Source organism: Schistosoma haematobium, chromosome ZW (genome assembly GCF_000699445.3).
Source record: "Schistosoma haematobium chromosome ZW, whole genome shotgun sequence".
NCBI classification, from domain to species: Eukaryota; Metazoa; Platyhelminthes; class Trematoda; order Strigeidida; family Schistosomatidae; genus Schistosoma; species Schistosoma haematobium.
The window spans coordinates 32,345,563-32,368,761 of record NC_067195.1 but is presented as its reverse complement, the minus strand read 5'-3'; the positions used below and the strand labels follow the sequence as shown (position 1 = coordinate 32,368,761).

Below are 23,199 nucleotides of genomic sequence, written 5' to 3'. Positions count from 1 at the left end.
TATAGTGAAAACGAGAGCAGCTTATGCCAAGCTGGGCCATCTTTGGCACCATGATGTTAATTTGGCTGTTAAAGATCAGACCTACCATGCATCAGTGAGAGCAATCTTACTCTATGCTTGTAAGACCTGACCTCTCCGAGTTGAGGATGCAAGACGACTGTGTCCAATCATTGTTGTTTCCAAAGGATTACTGACATTCAGTGGCGGCAATGTGTCGAATACAAGGAGGTTCGGCAAGGTGTGCCCGGGCAGTGATAATAATTCGTTTGGCATCACCATCTTGAAACACCTGTTTTGGTAGCTTGGACAAGTGCTACGAATGTCATTTAAGCAAATTCCACATTGTGTATTGTTGACCAACGCTGGAACTGGCTGTAAAGAGGAAATGTATTTAGTGTATGACATAGTGTCGTCTTATGGAAAAAGTCTGTACAGAACTGTTGATCCTCCACAACGACCTGGTTGAGATTCTTGATAGTACAGCTTGGTGGCCCTACACTTTACCAAACATGGTTCAGAATAGAAGCTAGTGGTAGTCCTGCTGTGGCTTTCTACTTTCTTCATATAAATGAGAGGAACTTTAACTGAAAGAATCATTTCTGGTTGTATGTTCCTTAACTGAACTGCTTTTCGCGTTATCTTTTACTCTTATTCAATTAGTTTTTTATTATACTGACCTTCCTTTCTCTTTCTCGATCTCATTTCTCTTGTGCGGCACATTTATATTTTGGTGCCATTGTCTATGTGTTTAACTAAATAAAATCAAGTGTGACCCTTGCCTCCATCATTCCAACCAACAACAGTTCACAACTTCACTTAACGATATGCATTACTAGTTAAGCCTATTTGATTTAACGTAATAGCCTATGATGAAACGCATTATGGATGTCCTGGGTCGGTATTGTATATCATTGCTTACATTTCGTATAGCCCAAACAACTAATTTTGGAAATAAGAAACAAAGAAATAGTCAAATCATCAGCATGATTGCTTTAAATGTTTAGCAATTAATACCATTTTTTACTATGAAAATTATCACCTATAGAAAAATAAATGAGTGATTGTCTAAAGACAGATATCCATGTATGTGTGTGCAACGTAGTGATTGTGACTACAAAAGGAAACAACGAAGGGGTAATCATAAACAATGAAACAGGACAGGAGAAAAACAAAGGAAAGAGGGAGCTGAAATGATATTCACATAAATAGAAACGACGGAGATTGGTATAAATGATACGAATGCAGTAATTAAAAATAAAATCAGTAAGAAAATGCAGAAATACATATAAAAGCACTTTGCACAGCCAATTGTTTTTCCAGTTCTTCATAGCTAATAAATGATCACTAATAAAAGAAACTATATTAGTTAAATTGTAAAAAGGATAAAAACTCATTTTTTTGTTCAGGTAAAAAAGCTTTAGCTGTTAAACACGATAGCAATTAAGCTTTTTAAAGGTGATCACATCACTGTGTGTAAACAGAAAAACAGCTGTTGTCAATTTGTACCACTACTGTTCTGATGGAATACAGTATCCTGGGAAGAATTAGAATAAGATAGTAAAGAATAAGTAGGCTGTTGTACAACAACAGGACCAGCATGATAAGATGAAATATTATACTGGTCTTCTTTATGATGACTTGACTTGAAAGTAGTTGTTAGTATAGGTTTAGTGTTCATAATCTGTAAAACGGAAGAGGACGCTGAAATGAAAGAAAAAAAACGTATACTTGCATAACGATGTAGTACATATCTAATATATGGTAAGAAATGATTCGAATAAGAAAATATACACAATCTTGAAAAATGACTAGTTTTAATTAGGACATGAGTGAAGAATGTTATTTTCTAAAAAGAAAATGAAGTCTTCTTGTGGATTTTTTCAGTTCGAGTCTAAACCAAGCATAAAATCATTAATAATATCAAACATGTATTTTTAGGGCACAAACGGCATAAAAATGGGTGATATTTAGTAAACGGAGATCAAAAAATGTAAATTTCGATAACACAGTTAGTGTGAACGGTCACTACTGACTTGAGTAGTAAGAAATAGAGACGATTACATAATTTTAGGGAGTGTAAACAATAAAATTGTTATTAAAACTAGTATGCATGAGAAATCTTTTAGCCACCAATACCTGAGGAATACGTTTTTGACGTAAAAGATTTACTCAAAATTCAGAAATAATTTGTATGTTAGTCACTGTTTACTAATCCTTTATTCTTTGAATTCCTTTACTGATAGAAATACAGGTAGTTAGTCAAAATTCTTTAAATCTCAAGGTTAACATCGACGGTTAGCATTTGATAGCAAGCATTTAATTTTAATTTCATATAGATACAAAGTGAAAACTGCAATGTGGAAGTCATGTGTAAGATTGGGTACCAGACTATACAAACACGCTTGTCATCTGACGAACACATAAAACTCGCTATATAAAGCTAGGGTTTAACCCCTGATCCATGAAGTCATTACTTTATTGTCTCTAATTACAAGATAGTAGAGCATTAGCAGGTACCAACTTGACTAGTGACAGAACGAGGGTAGGAGAGCAGTTAAAATCAATATCACGACTAACCTTGATTAACTGGAACCAAATTATGAACGACAGGTTGGAAAGTAATCACATTTAAACTATCCTCCTTGTTTTGAGTTAGCGGTGTATGTTGCATGTTTACATCAAGTGATGGGGACGATAATGCAAGCTTGTAAGGAGTTTTTAGTTGGTCAGATTTGTTTGATCGTTTATATGATTTTCGTAAATGAATACCGCCTGTTGACATTATGATTGAACTACTGTTTGATTGATTTATTAATGATTTTGGAATAATATAATTATAAAATTTCCCATTTGAAGATAATGATGTCAATGGATATCGATTATTTGTTAAAAATGAACTTGTATCACAGGCTCTTATACGACGTCTACGGAAAGCAATATTTAACAATTTAGCTTCATGCTCTGGATCGATTCTCCAGAAACAACCCTTACCATGATCTTCTTGTGAACGAGGAACCTGGAGGAATACAAATTACAACACGAAATTATGAAAAATCCTGCAACAATAAAGTATTAATACACATGTGTGCTTGTTTTTGGTTTTAAACTGTACACAATAAAAATAGTCACACATAAAGTCCTGATAAACAAATATATGTACAACAGAAAATGATGTCAACAGATCTACAAAGCGAGATATAAAGGTTTATCTACATTAATTAAATGAGACAAATGTTCAGATGGTGGGTTTTTTTAATTGAGTAAATAGTGGTCCCAATGACTCTGATTATTAACTATGTAAAAATAATTCGACTCAGTAATAATGCGCAGGTTGCTTCCTATGATGTGAGAAGGATAACCATCTCATCCCTGTCTCCTAGATTTAAATGACTTTTAACCGAAAAAAATTTACCTGACACTCAGTACTACGACTAGAATTATAGTAAGTAAGAGGATTTACTTTTCCAAGAATAATGCAATCAAATAAGTAGCGATTCAGATATTCGCTGAGTTAAAACTTAAATTTTGCTCACTGAGCATTTATTTATTCGAGCGATTTAGTTAGATGCTTGCTAGCTAGCATCTTAAAATCACATCAACTAATAGCTTACTTGCCCAATGTTTTAGTTATTTAACTTTTAAGTAATCACTAGTTTGGACGGTGATATTTGATCAGCCTAGTATGATTAACCTAAAAATGATAGATGATTCGACCAGATATATATGGACGTGTAATTGGCTAGAAATACTGGTCAAAAGTCGGTCAAAGTGGTGTAGTTGTATCCATTTTATATCTTCTTCAAATCTTGAGCTTAGTTTAATTCCACACTTCCCATGTATCGACCGATCATATGAAACCTTTACGAACCATACTTCTTACTAATTACTTCTCACTGGAGTTAATGTTATTGTCTAATCTTTGTTTCATAACTCCAACTGACACTTCTGGGGCTATTGCCGGTCCCAAGCCCGGATAAAGGAGGGTTGGGCATGGGGTTAGTGACATCCCATAGAAAAATAACTGTGTGGCGTATATAAATTTGCTGCCCTCTTGTACCAATATTTATGTGTTCAAATAAATAAATAAAATAAAGAAAACTAACTTGCTAAAAAAACGCTAAAAGCTTTGTTTCGTCTTTTGCTAGCTTTTATGTTGGCCTGATAAGCTATAGCAATTTGAACTGATAAACCTTTGTATCACTTCTTACATGTGATTAACTGACTGGTTTCTCTAGTTAGTTGTTAGTGGGACATGAACTGGATTAAGGCATGCTCAATGCACGATTACTTTGGTGCACGCTGACTGGATAAGAATTAGCCAATCAGCAGTAGTCGATACTTGGAGAATACTCCAGAAATCTTCTCATGTAAAAACTATAAATATACTAACGTTTTTCCTATTGTGCTTCTTACTTCCATCTAACCTTGTTATTTGGAATGTCTTTCCTGTTCAACAGTGTTGTGATTTGGGGACTTGTCGAGTGAATTGGTGTCCGAGAATACTAAGTAATAGGAATAGCTGGGTTGTAATAAGAGAGAATTATAACAGTAGTGGTACGATAACAGAGTTCCGTTTTGCAATTCAAAATCCAGTTTCAACGTTCAGGTTATCGATTCATTGTTGCAACAAAATCTGCAGATATTAATCAGTTAAAACCTTTTCAATGAAACAAACACGTTGGTAGAAGTATGTGTAGTAAAAAAAAACTGAAAAATTCCATGTTACTCCTAACGCTAAATAGGTCCTTTTTTCTTTTATTCATAAAATTTTAAGGTGGAGTCTGAACGACACAATTGTAAAATAATCCGTTTTAACCAGTTTTTCATCATCAGCTTCGCACCACTTACATCTATTTGGACAATTGAACGATCATCGCAATAAGTTTTATTTACAAACGAATTTATGATCCCGTATTCAGCTAGAAAATTGGCCTAACATACCGAAGTTACTGAAAATGATGGTAATTAAGTGTATCAGACGTGGGAATAAACTCAATGTTAGAACAAATTAGAAAATCAAAACCGAATATCACCAACTAAGACTAGGAATTCATCTACCAAATATTGAGGATAAAATCTGGCTTGTTAAAGCTGAATCGAGATATTCAAAGCAATGAAAAAGAACTTGCAGAGACATAGTTGTCAAATTCACAAATCGTAAATAAAAAATACTTCTCATTGATGGATTTTTAAATTTTATTTTTGAATCGACTAAGAACGATAAAAGAATAAAACTTCTATTGTATAAGCAGGGACACGCATAAACTAAAATAAATAGAACCATGAAGCAGTAACTGTAAACAAATTTTGCGTGGACATTTTAAAAACGGATGACTTAATGAATAAAATCAGGTTAAAAAGACAAAAGTGCTTATTATAATGAAATTGTGGTTGATTAAGTTTTACGTAGATACACACCACTAGTACAGATACTCAACTCTAAACTATAGGTGCTTGAATGATATGATAGTATCAACACACACTGTGCTGTTTGGAACGTACAGCAAAAACTCAAATTTCCTAATGTTTCAATTATTCACTACTGACCGAAGTCACTAACTTAATTTTTCAGTCAAGATTTTTACTAGTATTGCGTTAGTAATGAAACGGGAAATCAAAACAAAAACTTGTCATTACTCTGTTTACACTTTGTTAAATGAAGAAGTCGAAACAAAACCGTAAAGACAGTGGCTGGAACTAAATCACGAAAGGATCATATAAACCACAATTTCATTACAAACGGACATTGAAAAGCGTATTGTGCTAAAAGAGTGTCTAAATAATAAGATTATTCTGAAATGAACAACTTGTGCAGTTTATACACTAATAATTATGACTTAAATAATAAGGAAACGTTTAGACACATACTTACTTTTACGAACTGACAATTAAGTGACAAATTATGCCTAATTGAATTTTGCCAGCCTTTATCAGCTAATTGATAATATGAATAATTTCTACTAATGAAATCATAAATCCCACTCAAAGTAAGTTTACGATCTGGCTGACTTGAGATTGCCTGAGCAATAAGTTGAGCATAAGAGTATGGGGGTTTCGTGAACTGATCTCCACGCTCTACAGCTGGAAACGCTGCTAAGTGAACAACAGGTGCAGAAATGGAGTTTTGTGATGACTTGACGGAAGTTATACCGTCACCAATAGAATCCACATTTGAAAAAGGCAGATCAACTTTAGATTTCAAGTGGATGTACTGAATGTTAGCATTATTACCAATACAACTTGTTTGTTGATGTATATCAGTCTCTGTTCGATTACTATCATTTTTACCATGTTGAGTCCTAGAAACAGAAGAAACAATAATATACTTATCAAAACAGAGAATTACTTATAATAGTAAAAACTGAGTGAAAGCTGGTATGTAATAGTACATTTTTTAATTACAGGATGGAAATGACTGATTCTATGCACAGTTCCATGATTTCTATCTTTTTTTAGAAATACCATTAAATATATTTTTCCCTTAGTTATGGAGTTAACACAAATGTGAAGAAGTTCATGTTGCAAATGTTTTAATAAAAAGCTACACACTAAAATTTGCACGTAATTAGCTTGGAAAGGATTCAGAAAAAATAAGCGAGATAAAATAAAGATTCGCTCTTTTCGTAAAACATTTTATTTTGCTTACTTTTCCTGCATTCTACATGTTCCAATTTTTCAAACAAATTTTATTATGTAGTTTTGTTATTAAAATGTTTACAAAATGAACCGCTGCACATTTGTGTCAACTCTATAATAAAAGGTAAAAACATACAAAATATAGAACATAAAGAGCCAAACTCTAACCGAAACCCTTCTAAAGTTACTAGCGGTTTCGAGACCAAACAAAGGAGTGGAAGAGGATGGGGTTACCAACACCATGTCGTAGGAAAAGATCTGCTAAAAAAACTCCCCACCGTTGCTACTACCTTGACGTGGTGGTCGGGCTTGCCTATCGTGATGAACCAGTCAGGTTATACTGGCTGGAACAATCGCTTCTCAAGGTCCTACCATAACAGGCAGGTCTGTTGAATGGCGGTAAGACTACAAGCAGAAAATCCAAGATCCGATGGCGAATTCGTACCACTGATTGTACAGAGGTGTAACGGCAGTAAAGTGTTCCTCTTAGACAACCAGCATAACAGCGATGCTGCCTTCCCACAAAAGAAGGGTGTGGCTAGAAAAGGTCAACACTAAAAATGCACATCTCGTCGTATTCAACGGATCTCCGTTCCCGGCGGTAAGGTCTCAACAAGTACGGAGCTAAGACGAAAATTGCCCACAAAAAGGTCTTGTGCAACCGGCCTCAAGCAGTTGTACTTTTGGTACCGAGATCACTCTCTCGTGTCACTAAGACCAACTGTAAACCAATTTCCTTTTCAGGTACCTCAAGAAGAACCTTTTCACAGAGTGACCAACCGGAAAGTGGTAACCGCTCTCATATTTCTGACAGCACTAATGACCACAGTATTCATAAACAATCTCCCTCTTCAATCCCTATTGTTCCTTCTACCTCGACTGTCAACTCTAAACTTTTTCCTTCGATTTTCTCCTCAAGTGTCGCCATGACCAACGATTCTAGTGCGATAAATACCGTCCCAGGTCTACTGAAACATCGCTACAAACTACACATTGTAACCTTCAACGTACATACCCTGTGTTAAATCGGCCGACAAGCCCCCTCGGTTAAGACCCTAGAAATTCCTACCATTGATGTATGCCGTGTCTCCGAAACACGCACATAGGATCCTGGTGTGGTCATCCATTTGACCACACCTAGCAAAAAAAAGGAGCCGACGAGATACACCCTCCGTTTATCTGGGGACCTAAAACGAATTCTCGTGGACTAGCAGATTTAGGTATAGCACTAAGTATAAGGGAAACGAAACAAAAAGAGATGAAAAAGGCAGTGACTGTAGGTAACACAAGACAAATTTTCAAACTAAGAATTAAGTCAAGTGTTACACGAAATCAAAAAAGAGACGACACTTATCTGCTCTTAGCCTAGACGTTTAAAACGATGGGCGGAACACTTTAGAGAACAGTTTAGTTGACCTTCACCTACTCTACAACTAACCACCATTCCCAGACAGCCTGAATGGAACATTGAAGTAGGTCCCCCGACTCTAGCTGAAGTTCAAGGTCAGTCAGTAACAACGCAGAACTTCGAACGTACGTACGTCAGTTCGAGTTGCCACACCATATTAGCACAGAGATGCAGTTGTCGATTCAAATCCCGTAGTGGTAGAGGTAGTAAGAGTATAAGCAGTAATCGGAAAGATTAGGGTTTGGAGATGTTATTTAAAGAGTATAATCCAGTGAAATGAATTTGTAAAGAGAAAAAATAGAGACAAGGAGGAATCAGGAGATTAGAATTTGTGAGAACACAAAGAATGGATGCATCTGCACCATTGCAAACGATTTTGAGCCACGTCATTCAAGGTCTCTAACCATCGGTTCCTTTCATCTCGCGGTCTCCAACCACGTAGTCTACACCTACCAACATGGCTCAGTCCAATTGTCAGTGACTTCATGAACTTGTGTCATGTTTTGGTCTGGCAGCCCCTAGCTTTCTTCCAACCTACTTCTATACCATTGAACATCGCATGTCGGGGCAGTCGGTGGTTGAGCATACGTAACACATATCCCAGCCATCTCAACTGATGAAGTTTCACTACTTCATCAATTGATTTGCCATCCATACCTAGTACCCGTTTCCTAACAACTGCATTACTTACTCGATGGTCCCAGGATATACGAGCAATGTTTCGAAGACACCTATGATCAAATACTAGTAACCTACGAATATCCTCTACTCTTATCGGCCATGTTTCACTGCTATAAAGTAGGACGGAACGAACTGCTGCACAGTAAACCCGTCATTTGGTTAGCAGACGGATATCTCGCCTACGCCATAAATGACGCAAGTTGGTAAAAGCTAGTCGAGCTTTCTGTATCCGTGCTGAAATTTCGTCAAACACCAGACCACAAGGGCTGATGAGACTTCCAAGATAAGTGAAGCGGTCGACACCTTCAACTACTTCACTCCCTATCATTAGTTCGGGTTTCGATGCAACCCAATCCTGAAGCAACATTTTGCATTTCGAGGGGGAGAATCGCATGCCGAACATGCTTGCATTGTTGCTTAGAGTGGTCAGAAGACTCTGCATTTTGTCAGCGTCTTCACCAAATAGAACTATGTCATCGGCATATTCTAAGTCAACAAGTGAATCTCCTGGTAGAAGTTCAACCCCTGGAAATTTAGATGAGGAAAGTGTTATCTCTAAAAGTACGTCAACGACAAAGTTAAACGAGAATGGAGATAGTGGGCAGCCCTGACAAACACCAATTGAGGTAGTCAATTCTGATGACAGTTCGCCATAAGCCCTCACTCTACCAGTTGTGTTGGAGTAGAGAGCCTTTACAAGGTTAATGTACTTCTTTGGTACTCCTTTCGGTGACAAACACGTCCAGGTCGAAAACCAGCCTGGTTTTCTCTAGTCTGCTCTTCACGAGCTTTAGTTAGGCGTCGAAGTATTATTGAAGCTAACATTTTATACACTATTAGTCAAACTGATTCCTCTGTGATTGTCACAAGCGGACTTTTGTCCTTTCTTAAAGACTGGCACAATCAGTGATTGAGACCAGTTAGATGGGATTGCGTCCAGTTCCCAAATTCTACCTAAGACCTCAGTTAATTTCACTGCTAATACTGGACCACCATCCTTAAAAATCTCAGGAGTGAACCTGTCAGGGCCTGCTGCTCTCCCTCGCTTCAGATTTCCGATAGCTTTTTCAACTTCATAAAGAGTCGGAGGACCTTCATTAACTTGCCATTCAGGTCGACTGGAGATCGTGGGAAACCGAAGTGTGGCTGAAGGCCAGTTGGACTGACCCCTAAAGTGTTCTGCCCATCGATCCAATCTCCTGGATTGAGAATGTATAATATGTCCATCTTTCTCTGAGATTGTTCCTAATACCGGTTTCCTTAACAAGTCTGAACAATTGCCTGCTATTTCCTATTGCCGCCGCCTTTTCCATCTCTCTTGCTTTCGCTACCCACCACTGTTCGCGATCATTGCGTAGGCTTCTTGTCAGCTTGCGCTTAAGCTGACTCCGCTCTTCATTATGTTCAGATCCAGATGGAATTAGTTTTCGAGCATCTATCAGTGCGGTTGATGCTGCTGAGATCCAGCGTTGTTCCCTAACCTTACGGTTTACCATACTAGCAGATATCACTGATGTTTCCACAGGTTTTCGGATATGATTCCATGCTGCCTCGGGGTGGGCTTCACCTACATGGCTGCCTGACTGTTTTCCTAGTTGTTCCTGAAATATACTCTCAGCTTGACTATCATTAAGTAGGCCCCTAAGAGGTTTCCTTGCAGCGTCTTTCTTACGTCCAGTAAGACGCAGGCAAATGCGCGCTCGTACTAGAGCATGATCTGAATCTAGGCATGTGCTCCAGAATGAGCGACAGTCTTCTATGGAGCCCCTCCATCTGAAACAAGAAAGGGCAGCTGATTCAGTTTTAGCGATTAGGTTGATTAATATTTTAGCTAAAATCTGGGAACTGGACGTAATCCCATCTGACTGGTCGTAATCGCTGATCGTCCCAATATATAACAAAGGACCAAAATCATATTATGATAATTATAGAGGGGTTAGTTTGACTAAAATAGCGTCTAAACTGCCAGCCTCAATAATTATGTGGAGCATAACAAAGACTGGTGAATTGCAAACACGAGAAAACCAGGCTAGTTTTAGACCCGGTCGTGACTGCGTCGACCACATAGTCACCAGTCATTCGATTTTAGAACACAGGTATTGCTGGAAATAACGCTCTCGTCAACTGAATTCTCGGGCATTGATCTCCTTCAAAACTGGACTGTATCAACACCTGAACTAAGGATAAGGAGTGGAGTAGTAGAACGCATCGATAACTTCATTTATCTTGAAAGTCTGATCAGCGCAAACGGGTTGGTGTCTGACGAAATCTCTGCACGGATTCAGAAAGCCCATTTGGCTTTTGCCAATTTACGTCACCTATGGCAAAGGAAGATATCCGTCTATCAATTAAGGGACGAGTATGCTGTGAAACAGTTCGTTCTGATCTACTTTATGGCTGTGAAACGTGGCCATTAAGAGTAGATGAGACTCGTAAGTTACTAGTATTTGATCAGAGATGTCTTAGAAATATTGCTCGCATATGCTGGGATCACCGAGTAAGTAATAGCAAGGTTAGAAGCAGGGTATTAGGGAGTTATGGTAAATTATTTGGTGGGGTTGTGAATCATCATCGATTGAGATGGTTGGGTCACGTGTTACGTATGCCCGAACACCGATTACCACGATGCTTAATGCTGACTACTGTTGGAGATGGCTGGAATAAAGTTAGGGGCAGCTAAACCAAAACGTGGCGTCAGTCCTTGAAGTCCCTAACTAAAGAATAAAAATAGTTGGATTTAAAACCTTATCGACCGATAATATCGAAATAAACTTCGAGTATCACATAAACAAAGAGATCGTTTACTAAAGTGATGGTAATACTGCCAACTTCGTAGAATTATACTTGGTTATGTGAAACAAAACCATGAAACTAGTAGTGAGCTCACATAAAAGCAAGGATTTTGTGACAGGTATAAAAAAACACGAAAAACTATCAGTACGATTAGCCGAAAGTAGAGATAAAACAAGTTAACCGGCGACTGTATATATAACCTAGTTATATATATTAAAACTATGATACCCTATTGTAGACGCATGTAAAACTTACAATTTATTAAAAGGGAAGCGTATATGACGATTTATTAATACTTTTGCATCTACACAAAAGACCAAAGCTGTTCGGCTACTTTATCTGCGAAGGATTGTCCGCATTGGGTGGACTGATGAGACTCCCATGATAGATTAAGGTGTCGATGTTTTCAACTGCTCCATTCCCTATCATTAATTCAGGTAGATACAGCATGATGAGTACGTGAACCATGATATACCCAAAATTAATAATTTTGATGATTTACTAAGGAAATGGGGGCACTAAATATACATTGGAAACAGCTATGAAATAACTTGAAGGTTGTCACGAAAATTAGCGATTTGAAATTACACAAAATGGTTATTAGCGTATTAAGGGTAAAATCCTTTCTTTACAATGATGGAAAACTTGTCAATACAATTTTCGAGTAAGTGCGCTGTAACTGACTGTACCAAACAATTATAATTTCGAGAATAAGATGGCTGTTAAACCGAAAATGACCATGCTGAATGACTGGCTAGCATAGAGATTGTTGCATGAGAATTCAAACATACTAGCTGCCTCAGACTCGGTCAAAGTTGAAAGTTTAACAGAATAGTCAATGGACATTATCGTTAACATGTTATATACATCATATAGTTCAAGTTGCCACACCTCATTAGCACAACAAGATGAACATCAAATTTATAGTAGTTAATTCAATGGTGGTAATATATAAAAGAAAGATTGTGTATAAGGATATAGTACAGGAATAAATAATTAGTTGGTAGAAAGAAAAATACAAAGCAATTTTAATCTCATAGTTTGAGAGAAGAATAAGAGTGTATACACCTACGCCATTGTGATCGATTCTGAGCCATGTCACTCAGTCTCCAACCATTGGTTACGATAGTCACGCGGACACCAACCAAGTAGTATGCATCTAACAACATGGTTAAGACTAGAAGTATTACACATGCCAAACCACCGTCTACCACGACGCGCAGTGCTGACTAGGGTTGGAGACAGATGGAAGGTTAGGGGCGGCCGAACCAAAACGTGACATCAGTCCACAAAGTCGCTAACTTCTGGTCTGAGTCATGTTGCTGGATGCAGACTACTCGGTTGGGGTCCGCGCGACTAACGTAACTAGTGGTTGAATAATCTGGGTGATATGGCTCAGAATCGATCACATTGGCGTAGGTGTATACACTCTTTGTCTTTCCTTAAACCGTGGGATTAAAATTTTCTTATAACTTATTTTCCACGAAATAATTTCTTCTCTGTATTATATCCATAAATGCGATCTTTGTTTTAATACATTACTACAATTGAAGTAACTGCTTCTTTGAATTGCTGTTCGTCTTGTTGAGCTAATGAGGTATGGCAACTTGGACCGACGCATATATATGCCTGGTTTTACGTTGTAGCTGACTAACTGGCTGTTAACCAGAAAAAATCATTTAAACATCGTCCAGGAAGTTGAGGGGTTTTCATTCAGAAGAAATATGATGCTTTGTCTCGTACAACTTTCTTAAAAAGTATCCGAGGAATCGACTCTCCTAAACTCGCCCATATTCGTAAGGAATATAGTGATTTTCAGCACGAGTTAAATTTGACAACCCTGAGATTAACTCCTCCTGAAGCTCATCCAGGGTAACTGCCGGCTCTAAGCCAGGGGGAAAGGAGGAGCGTTGGGTGTTGAGTGAACAACTTCACTAAAAAGACTATAAAAAGAAAAACAATTTAAACTGCAAAATATGCCCTCATGGTAAAAGTTGATGTTCTTTGAAAGACGGAAGGACGACGCCCCTTCTGACAACCAGAACAACAATGAACATAAGCACATGGAATGTCCCCACAATATGAGAGACCGGGAAAACCATTCAAGCAGAATCATGAATGAAAAGATACAACCTAGAAGTGCTTGGAATAAGTGAAACCCATCTGACCCAAGTTGGACAGGAAAGATTAGCTTCGGAAGAAATGCCGCTGTACTCTGGTCACGAAGAAAATGCTCTACACACATAGGGAGTTGACCTGATGCTATCCAAAGAAGCATGAAAAGCACTTATAGGATGGGAATCTTATGAACCCAGGATCATCAAAGCATGGATAGGGAGAAAGGAACCAGATTCATAAATATACGTGCATTCAACAAAACAGTTATAGGCCGCACAATATTCCCCCACAAACACATGCACAAAGCTACATAGGACTCACCGGATCATACTACAGAGAATCAGATCGATCATATTTGCATCACTGAAAAATCCAGAAGGTCCACGGAAGACGTGAGAACAAGGAGAAGGGCTGAAATGGCTTCAGATCATCATCTGGTAGTTGTCAAGATGAAACTGAAGCTAAAGAAGCATTGGAAAACTAGGAAAACAGCATTATAAAGGCTCAAAAACAGCCTGCCTTCAAGATACTGGTAAACTCAGCGAATTCAAGATAGCTCTCAACAACAGGTTCCAAGCCTTACAAGATTTACTCAAGGAGGAAGAAACTACTATGGGGGACAACTGGAAAGGGATCAAAGAAGTACTAACTTCCACGTGTCAGGAAGTTCTGGGCCGCAAGAAACATCATCATATGGAATGGATCTCTGTCGAAACCCAAGGCAGAATTCAAGAAAGGGAGAACAAGAAGATAGCAATTAACAACAGCCGAATGAGAACACAGAAAGTCATGGCACAAGCTGAATACACAGAAGCAAACAAGAGAGTGAAGAGAAGCATTAGAACCGGCAAGCAGAAACATGTGGAACACTTAGAAACGACAGAGGAGAAAGCTACGACAGAAGGAAATATGAAACAGCTATGTGACACAACGAAGAAACTGTCAGGGAACTATAGTAAACCACAGAGACCAAACAGGAACAAAAAGGGCAGGAGATCCACTGATATTCGAGAACAGATGGGTAGAATACTTCGAGGGACCCTTGAATAGGCCAGCCACACTGAACGCACCGGACATCGAAGCAGCACACACGGATCTCCCTAGAGATGTCATCCCAACAACGATCGAAGAAATGAGGATGACCATCAGAGAAATCAAGAGTAGGGAAGCAGCAGAACTCGACAACATACCAGCTGAAGTACTGAAGTCAGACGTAGAAGCAACTGTAAACATGCTTCACGTTCTATTCAGAAAGATTCGGGAGTGAGAACAAGTGCTGACAGACCGGATAGAAGGATACCGCATCACACAGTCCAAATTGTGACACTATGGATCATTTTTGACCATCAATTGGATGGAAATCACCACTATACACCAACTTCCCTGACTATGAGGCAGTGGTTGAAGCGCCGATAGGGGGACGTTATACAACCCTCTTCGACACTGTGGTGTACTTGACAAGATCTTCACCACCATATGGAATTCTTACGACGGCTACACTACAAAGTGGTGCATGAAGGACAACTCACAGATTCATTGTAAGTGAAGATCGGTATTAGACAAGGCTGCTTGCTTGCTCTCGCCTTTTCCATTTCATCTGGTGGTTGACTGGATTAAGAAGACTTCCACATCTGAGAGAAAGCATAGAAACCTCGGACGCAACTAAACAATCTAGACTTTGTGGATCACTTAAATCTTCTATCCCGTATACAGAAACGAATGCAGGTGAAGGCAAACAGTGTAGTAGCAGCCTCTGGAGCAATAGGCCTCAACATTCACAAGGCAAGAAGATCCTGAAATATAACACAACGAGCACCAGCCAAACTACAATTGATGGAGATGCTCTGGAAGATATGGAAACTTTTAACATACCTGGGAGCGTTATTGATAAACAAGGGGGATCTGATGCAGATATGAAAGCATGGATTGGTAAAGCAAGCGGAGCATTCCTACGACTGAAGAACACATGGAACTCAAAACAACTGGCAACCAATATCAAACTCAAAATCTTCAGTACGAACGTCAAAACAGTTAGTTATATTGTACGGAGCTGAAACTCAGAGAACTACCACAACCATCATCAAAATGGTACAATTATTTATAAACAATTGTCTACGTAAGATACTCAATGTCTGTTGGCCGAATACCATCAGCAACAACCTACTGTGACAGAGGACAAACCAGCTTCCAACTGATGAGGAAATTAGGAAAAGACGTTGGGGGTGCGTAGGACATTGGAGAATACTGGTTGGAGGCTTATGCTCTACAAGTTGTAACAGGTGTAAATAAGTAACGGGTCACTTTGCCTACTATAGCTTTGTCAGCTCCAAGTGTTACCAAGTTTTTGAATTCAGTCATTCAGTTATAATCAGCATACCTCTAGCAGAAATCTGTTTGTGATATCAAATTTAACCGAAGTTCATGGTCAAAAATATAACATATGATATTTCAGTTTCTTTTATGAGAATGCTAGCAACTAAAATGATATTAATACTCGTCGAATTGTTGCAAACACACTTTGGAAGGTGAAAATCTCTCAGATTTCAGAGCATTACAAAAAGTATGAAACTGACTAGAAAGTGATGTGTGAAGTATTACCATACTATACTACTTATCATTATTTATACTCAAAATTATTATTATTAACACACAAAGTCCATATGAAAATTCCATGAAATAATTTGAATGAATTATTTAGCGAAGGATAGGAAATTACTTACGTATCCGAGGTATTCTTTAGTTCACAAGATACATTACTAGTTGTGTTCTTCTGAACATTAGAATAGTGAACGTTGCCATAAGTCGTTCTACAGGCTGGTATTAGTGCTTGTTTGCGACGTGTGCGACTGGTTGTTGTGGTCAAGTTTTCTGAGGGTCCAATAAAATTGAAGGTCTTTGAACTAATCCTTGGAGAAGGTTGATTATCACCATTCACAGGTGAACAACTATTTCCAGACCCGTATGAATCCAGTTTAAGGGAAGACACGTAGTTTGCATAACTATTACTCTTTTCATAAGACATGAAACACTGTTCTATTTGGACGCAAATAGATGTGCTTGGAAATCGAAGAACGCACCTTTCAAGAAAATAACGAAATATATGAATATATATAAGGTTAGTGTTAGTGCACACCCCAGTTTATAGGTAATATAAACTCACATTTTTGTTGATGCCGATAACTTTGGCCTCATCTAATAAAACTACTTTCTGTGTAATCTAAGTACGCTAGGTGGATTATCATTTAAGAGAAATAAGGGAAGAAAATTTGCTACCTGAAGAGGAAATCAACGAGAGTTAAAAAGAGAATTGAGAATGATGAAAATTTTCAGTCTTGTTATTTGAAACTACCCCTCGTATACACATTTATACAACTAGGGGAGTTAGCTTCAAATAACCGCCGAGTACCCTGGTACGACCAAGGGTGGAGAGTCACCTCTCTCCCTTGAGATGGGGAACATGAGGTCGATGATCATAAGAAAACGGATGGGGTTCACATCTATTTTGGTTACAAGTTACCATTCGACTGGATCTTCTGGCATTACTTCACTCTCTTGTACATTAGAACCTTATACAGAATACATTTACTTTATTACACATTAACTTTCTACCTTATTTAAACTTATTGTTGCTTATACATTTATTTTTTGGCTTGAACCCATTTAGCGGCTTGTCAGTATTGAAAGCTCTGGGCTGCCTATAGGGTATCAAATATGTCCCTGGATGGTTTTCAACGTTTTCACTTTGATCCAGATAGGACGACAGATGATTTTGTCTAACCTACTGGAAGGCAAAGGTATAGGTGTATACTTTATATCTGATACCTGTATTCAAGATCCTAGTGAAGTACTACAAAAATGATGATCGGAGAGTGCTAACGTGTCGGAAGATGTGTCTGAATATTGTAACTCCCGGAAACCGTTTTAACTTATTCGAGCTACTAGTGGTAAGAGTGGTGTCAGTGAAACCATTCATAAAGCTGATGGCATGTTAATTAATAACTTCCAAAGTCAACTCGAATGCCAGGCAGAGCACGTTGAGTGACAGTTAGTTTGGCCTCTTTTGTCAGTGAGGCCTATTAGACTATCCTGGGCTCCGTGACCTGTGACTACTGATTCATCCGATGAAGCAGGTTTCATAAGGAACTTGAACTTTTGAATCATCGAAAGTAACTAGACCGAGACGGACTTCACACGACCCTTTATAAGAATGATTTCGTAGTTACGGCCAGAAAACTGAATAGGGTATTTTGAAGGATATACTTAATAGTATGTTTTACAGTACTAGAATAAAGCGATTGTTTCCATTTCTCAAAATGGCCCACGTAATTTATGTAACAATTATTGAGTTGCAAGTGTGCTCCTAACTGCTCCTATACTATTGGCTCGTGAAGAGCAGTCCAGGTTTTGCTTAGATCCTTTTATTTATTTATGTAAACATATCAACACCAAATACATATGCGCCACACTTCATCAATCGATTTATGTGAGGGCTGGGATACTGTACGGGTGCCCAAACCGAAACAGCTGATTTTCTTAGGAGGCCACTCCCCAAGCCTATGACGTACAGGTCTAATCCATAAGACAGTGGAGCAACGTTAAGAGATACAGTCCCATGGTAACCGGTGACCGACAATAGGTTAGTACACCCACTGATTGCAGGCCAATAATTAGTGTGTTTCTATGTATTAGGCCAAGACTGTACCCGGAGATTGTTTATTGAGAAAAGATTTGAGAATTACATTGACATTTTGAGGGCTCTGTACATAAACACTTTAGGGAGAGTGGGGACATAAGGTTAGTGTTCTAAAACAACCCCGAGTTAACTAGGGTCGATCAATCTCTTCACACCCTTTCAATTTCAATTTGGAGGAAGGAAGGATGACACAGAGGCTATCTGAATTGCATTCAATCAGTTTGAAATTAGTGTCCGTAGGTATGGAGATTTTGAAATCTAAAGCACTATCGTAAGATTAGCATGAGTCTGTAACTTTACTTGTTCTTTGTGAACTATTGGAAACAATTGAGGAGTTTGTGCATCAGAGTAGTAAGTGATGGTACTGGTTTGGTAGATGAGGTCAATCTATATATACTGAGAGTTAGAGCGGTTGATCTCAAACTGAGTCATTTTTATCGTCCTTCTGACGTTAATGCGGCTGTAAAATAGCAGGTTTACAATGTATCAGAGAGAGATGTTTCACTTTATACTTTGAAGCCTGGACACTCCCAGCGGAGGATATTTGAACACACTGTGTTCGGTTATTGCTGGCTCCGAAAGACTGCATAGATTTTGTTGGCAACAATATATTAGTATTGCCGAGGTTAGGGAACGTATGTTCAGTTGTAGTAATGATAGTTCGATCAGTGTTACCATAAAGAAAAAACGACTTCGTAGACACATATCTCCATAGTTTTACATCCATCAGCTACAAAGAAATTTGGTCAGATGCCTTATGAGCGGAGCAAAACAGACGTCCTCAGAGGATACCACCACGGAGTCGAGGCTTAATAAAATACTGACAGAAATAGGCTGTTTTTTTAATTACATGTATGCAGAGATACATAAGTTGAACCACTCGTAAGAAACTTTTGTTCTTAAGACTACAATTTAACAGGGATGTGTCTAGAGATGTCCTGCATGATAGATTTGCGAGGGCAGTTAATAGAACATTTTATGCAGCTAGTCTTACTTTGAACAGTAATGTCTACTCAAACGAAAGATGGGCTACCTGAGTTTACCTTATCGATATGGATCTACAAATTTAGCTGATTCATTGCAAATACCTAATATTGGGTACACTACTAGCTCGGTTTGAAAAAAGGCATACGAACACGACAAGTAGCTGCATTTTAACATATTTGGTTGACAGTGGTCATATGATAGAGTAAACTAAATCATTTTGAGTGACTTATCGTACACTTTGTCGTTTTGTTATAACTTTTGACCGCCGATTAGAGGGCAGTGACTTATCGATCGGATCAATGACGTGTAAACCCGTATGAGCAGCCTAGAGTCCTAATTGGTCCTGCTTCCTGCCTAGCCCAGCCAGTTAAGTCCAGGACACCAACCCGAGCCTCTGCGATATGAATCGTTCTATTTCAAATATACTGAGTTTATATACCAATCAAACAGACCACACCGTACCAATAAAATATGAGACAACATTTGTACAAGAATTAGCCAGATGTGGCTGTGAATGAGGGAGGTGGTAATTGATATACTGGGTATAAATCAAGAATGGTAAAACGTGTAATAATAGTTTATGGGTCAAAATAAAGCTTATAATAAGAGGAATATGAATGTGCATAGTTTAGTTACTCAATAATTATACAATGGAAATATACGTTTAGTATTGGCCTATCAATAGATCCTAAAAGTTACCATTCATTATTCTTGTACGGACATAACACGTTTACTAATGAGGTTCCACCCCGTGTCCTAAATACAACAGAAACTATAGGCATTCGAACTCATAATTTTTATTTATGTCAAGAAACTGGTGAAACTTCTGTCCTTTCCTTGACCTGACATAACTTAAACAATTTTACGGATTTTTCCACATTCCGTATTAGTTTGTCGTTCTTCACTACCTGATTATCTACACAAGTTTTTCACGTCATTCTGATACTTTTGTGATTATTATTTTAGTCCATTTATCCATAAGTTTGATCTAATACCTATGTTGCCTTGATTAGTTTAATATTTTCATAAATAAATATTCATTCATATTAGAGTAAAGCCTGGTGACGATCTAAATCAAAACAATGTTGTTCGCTTGTGTTGTTCTAATTTATCAATCCATCACAACTAAACTGGAAATCGTTATCACATATAGACTAGAACAAGGCTATGAATTCTTCACATAGGTGAGTATTCATTTAAAGAAATCTTTCTTGATTATATTTTTTATTTACGAAGTGCCATATTTTGGTATCTCTCTATACCCGAAATATCACATATTATCAATGAATAGAGTTAGATGAGCTTAAGGTGGGAACCATGAACGTGAAGAAACTGTTTATTGCCAACACAAGATATGATTGGAAGACATTTAAGTGGCTGCCAGTTTGAATAAAAATCAAAACAATGAAAACCCAATAGTCTATTTGCAAACACTTACCTTGGTGGGATGGACAGAAACTGGGAACTGTACGGTCGAAAATTTTGGTCAATAAAAATTCCATTCTTGCCTTTGCACTTAAGTTTCAAGCAGTCAGTTTTCCAGATAATTTCTAAATGTTGCCGAGAAACATAAGAAGAACAGCCTATATCAATGTCAACGGGGTACACGGCTGAACCCCGACCTATTGTAATTTGATGTTTTACCATTTCATATGTGGTTTTTCCCGTTGTTAGACGCGCATAAACTGTCGGCATGTTGCGATCCATGTGATGCTAGAGAACGCTTAAAATTACACCACACGACCAAATAACATATCCATTACACCAGTAGCAACACTAAATTCCAACGACAAGTATTAAAAGTGAAGAAACTAAGGTAAAGATTATTACACTCAATCATGAACACCAAATTAATACTAAAGACAAAAAGCACTTCAATTAGTAAAATTCTCGAAGTTTTCTACGACTCAGAAAGTAGGTAAACGTTCATCTATCCGTTTTGTGTGAGGGCTAGCAACACTAATCGACTGAGAAAAATAAGGTAGAGAGGAGTTCGAATCTAAGTTTCAACAGTTGAAAACTAAGTTCTATCCGTTAACCGGTTGTTATTTTTAGCAGTTAGTTGAGGAGAATGTAGTACCAGACACAAATGTTATACTGCCCAAGTTGTAAAACTTTATATAAAGACAGTGAGGGGAAGCCAATGGGGAAACCAAATGATTTGATATATTGGTGACTGAGGAAAACAAAAAATAGATATGTCGGGTTAGATCATACTACACTATGTTAACAGACTAATTAGGTTTCAGGGAAGTAACTGAACGTGTCAACTACTGTAATCATCTGGGAGGTCTACTCAGTCCTGGTGAGTGTCTGGCAACATATGGGCAAGTATTCAGGAGGCCCGCTTGATTTTTACTAACGTGTGTTATGTGGCATTCGTTCCCTAATGAAGACACCAGAATACTGTGTAGCAGGTTTCTCTGTTCTTCTGTACGGTTGCGGAATGGGGCCTTTCAAAATAGAGTATATCTGTAGCTTATAAGTAAATGAATATATATGCCTTTAGAGCACTGCTCGTGTATGCTTGGACCACCGAATGAGCAGTGTTGAGGTTAGATGCAGGGTCTAGATAAGGATGGTGAATCGACTTATGAGGTGGTAAGTCCTCATCGACTGAGGTTATTGTGACGTGTTATAAAAGCCCAGCCACCGCCTACCTTGACATGAGATTCTTGCTGATTTGGGGGGGGTAGGTCGGGAGAAAGTTAAGGGTAGCCAAACCAAAATGTGGTACCGATTCACTGATCATTGACTTGAGCTGTGTTGGTGGGTTCGGACTGTCTGGTTGAGATCAAAAAGATTTTCATAATCAGTGAGACTGAGTGACAGCTCAGAATTGTCGGTAATAGTGCAAGTGCATCCAATTCATATCATCTTGAGCTTTGAAATCATATTACACCTTTTAATCCCACGAGTTTATATCTTCTTATAGTATACAACCTCACTACTGTCAATGTTTCAACTGATCTAGGAATAATCTCGGTAATTACCCCTTGAGTTGTTGATATGTGCCAACTTAAACAGACGCAAGTATGTCCCAGGTACTGAGCTGCGTATCAATTGTTGAACGATTTTGAAATAACGACTTCATGGTCATAGTACATTAGTAAAGATATGCTGCTGACTATTTGTCACGTTTACACAGCTCTTCTTATACCACTCATAGACAGTAGTTTTCGAGCATTGACTACTGTACACCAGTTATGTCAGTAACGTTTGTTAGCATTCTTGGGTTAGTTACAGCTAGAGGTTCTTTGTGTGATAGTTATCTCGGAGCAGGTCAATAGTCTCTAGTCAACTTCCTGAGTTAATATAAACTCTGACAAAATGCATGTTCACTACGCGTACCTTCACACACTGAAAACGTGATTTCTATACTAAATTTACACATCGTGTTTCGGACTAGTATAAAGACCAGCACGCAATTCAGTTTTCGTCAAAACTGCTGAATATGATATCAATGATAAGGAGCATCTCTTTATTAATCATTAATTTTCACCTGATTAGTCCGTATATGAAGCGTAATCTAATCTCCCTATATAATACATTACAACAGTAAGTATGAGATATTTCACTACGTGAGACTGCTAGCGCTGATGTATACAAGTTTCAGATACAACAGACAGGAGCATAAAGTATATGGTGGAGTTTCCATTAAATTGATTTCTGAAGGATAAATACTTATGTACTCAACAGTATACCGCAGTGACTATAATCCGAAATAATTAATCGAGTGACAAAAAGAAATTTTGAGTAACTAAATGCAGACGTTCCATGACATAGTAAGCTTTAAACATTTTAGCTACATACATTTAAGTAAACTGAGGCAAACGACCTCCAATGCTACAAATCTGATCCGCGCGCTCTAAAACTAATAACC

The 23,199-nt window shown here is 38.1% G+C and overlaps 1 protein-coding gene across 2 annotated transcripts; it reads right to left on the bottom strand.

The window, feature by feature from the left end:
- Nucleotides 1-975: 975 nt before the first annotated feature.
- FOXK1_1 (Forkhead box protein K1) lies at nt 976-23,199 on the bottom strand. Of its 2 annotated transcripts, none has more exons than XM_051211069.1 (6): nt 20,755-23,199; nt 16,357-16,713; nt 11,774-11,940; nt 5,873-6,299; nt 2,578-3,016; nt 976-1,701 (listed from the first exon to the last, which is right to left on the bottom strand). In XM_051211069.1, exons 1-3 carry the CDS (start codon nt 21,021-21,023, stop codon nt 11,925-11,927), a joined length of 642 nt encoding a protein of 213 aa, XP_051071102.1. In that variant the 5' UTR covers nt 21,024-23,199; the 3' UTR covers nt 976-1,701; nt 2,578-3,016; nt 5,873-6,299; nt 11,774-11,924. The 2 variants fall into 2 exon arrangements, with proteins under 2 accessions (XP_051071102.1, XP_012798605.1); XM_012943151.3 differs by lacking the exon at nt 11,774-11,940 and having other exon boundaries at nt 20,755-21,092; nt 23,130-23,199.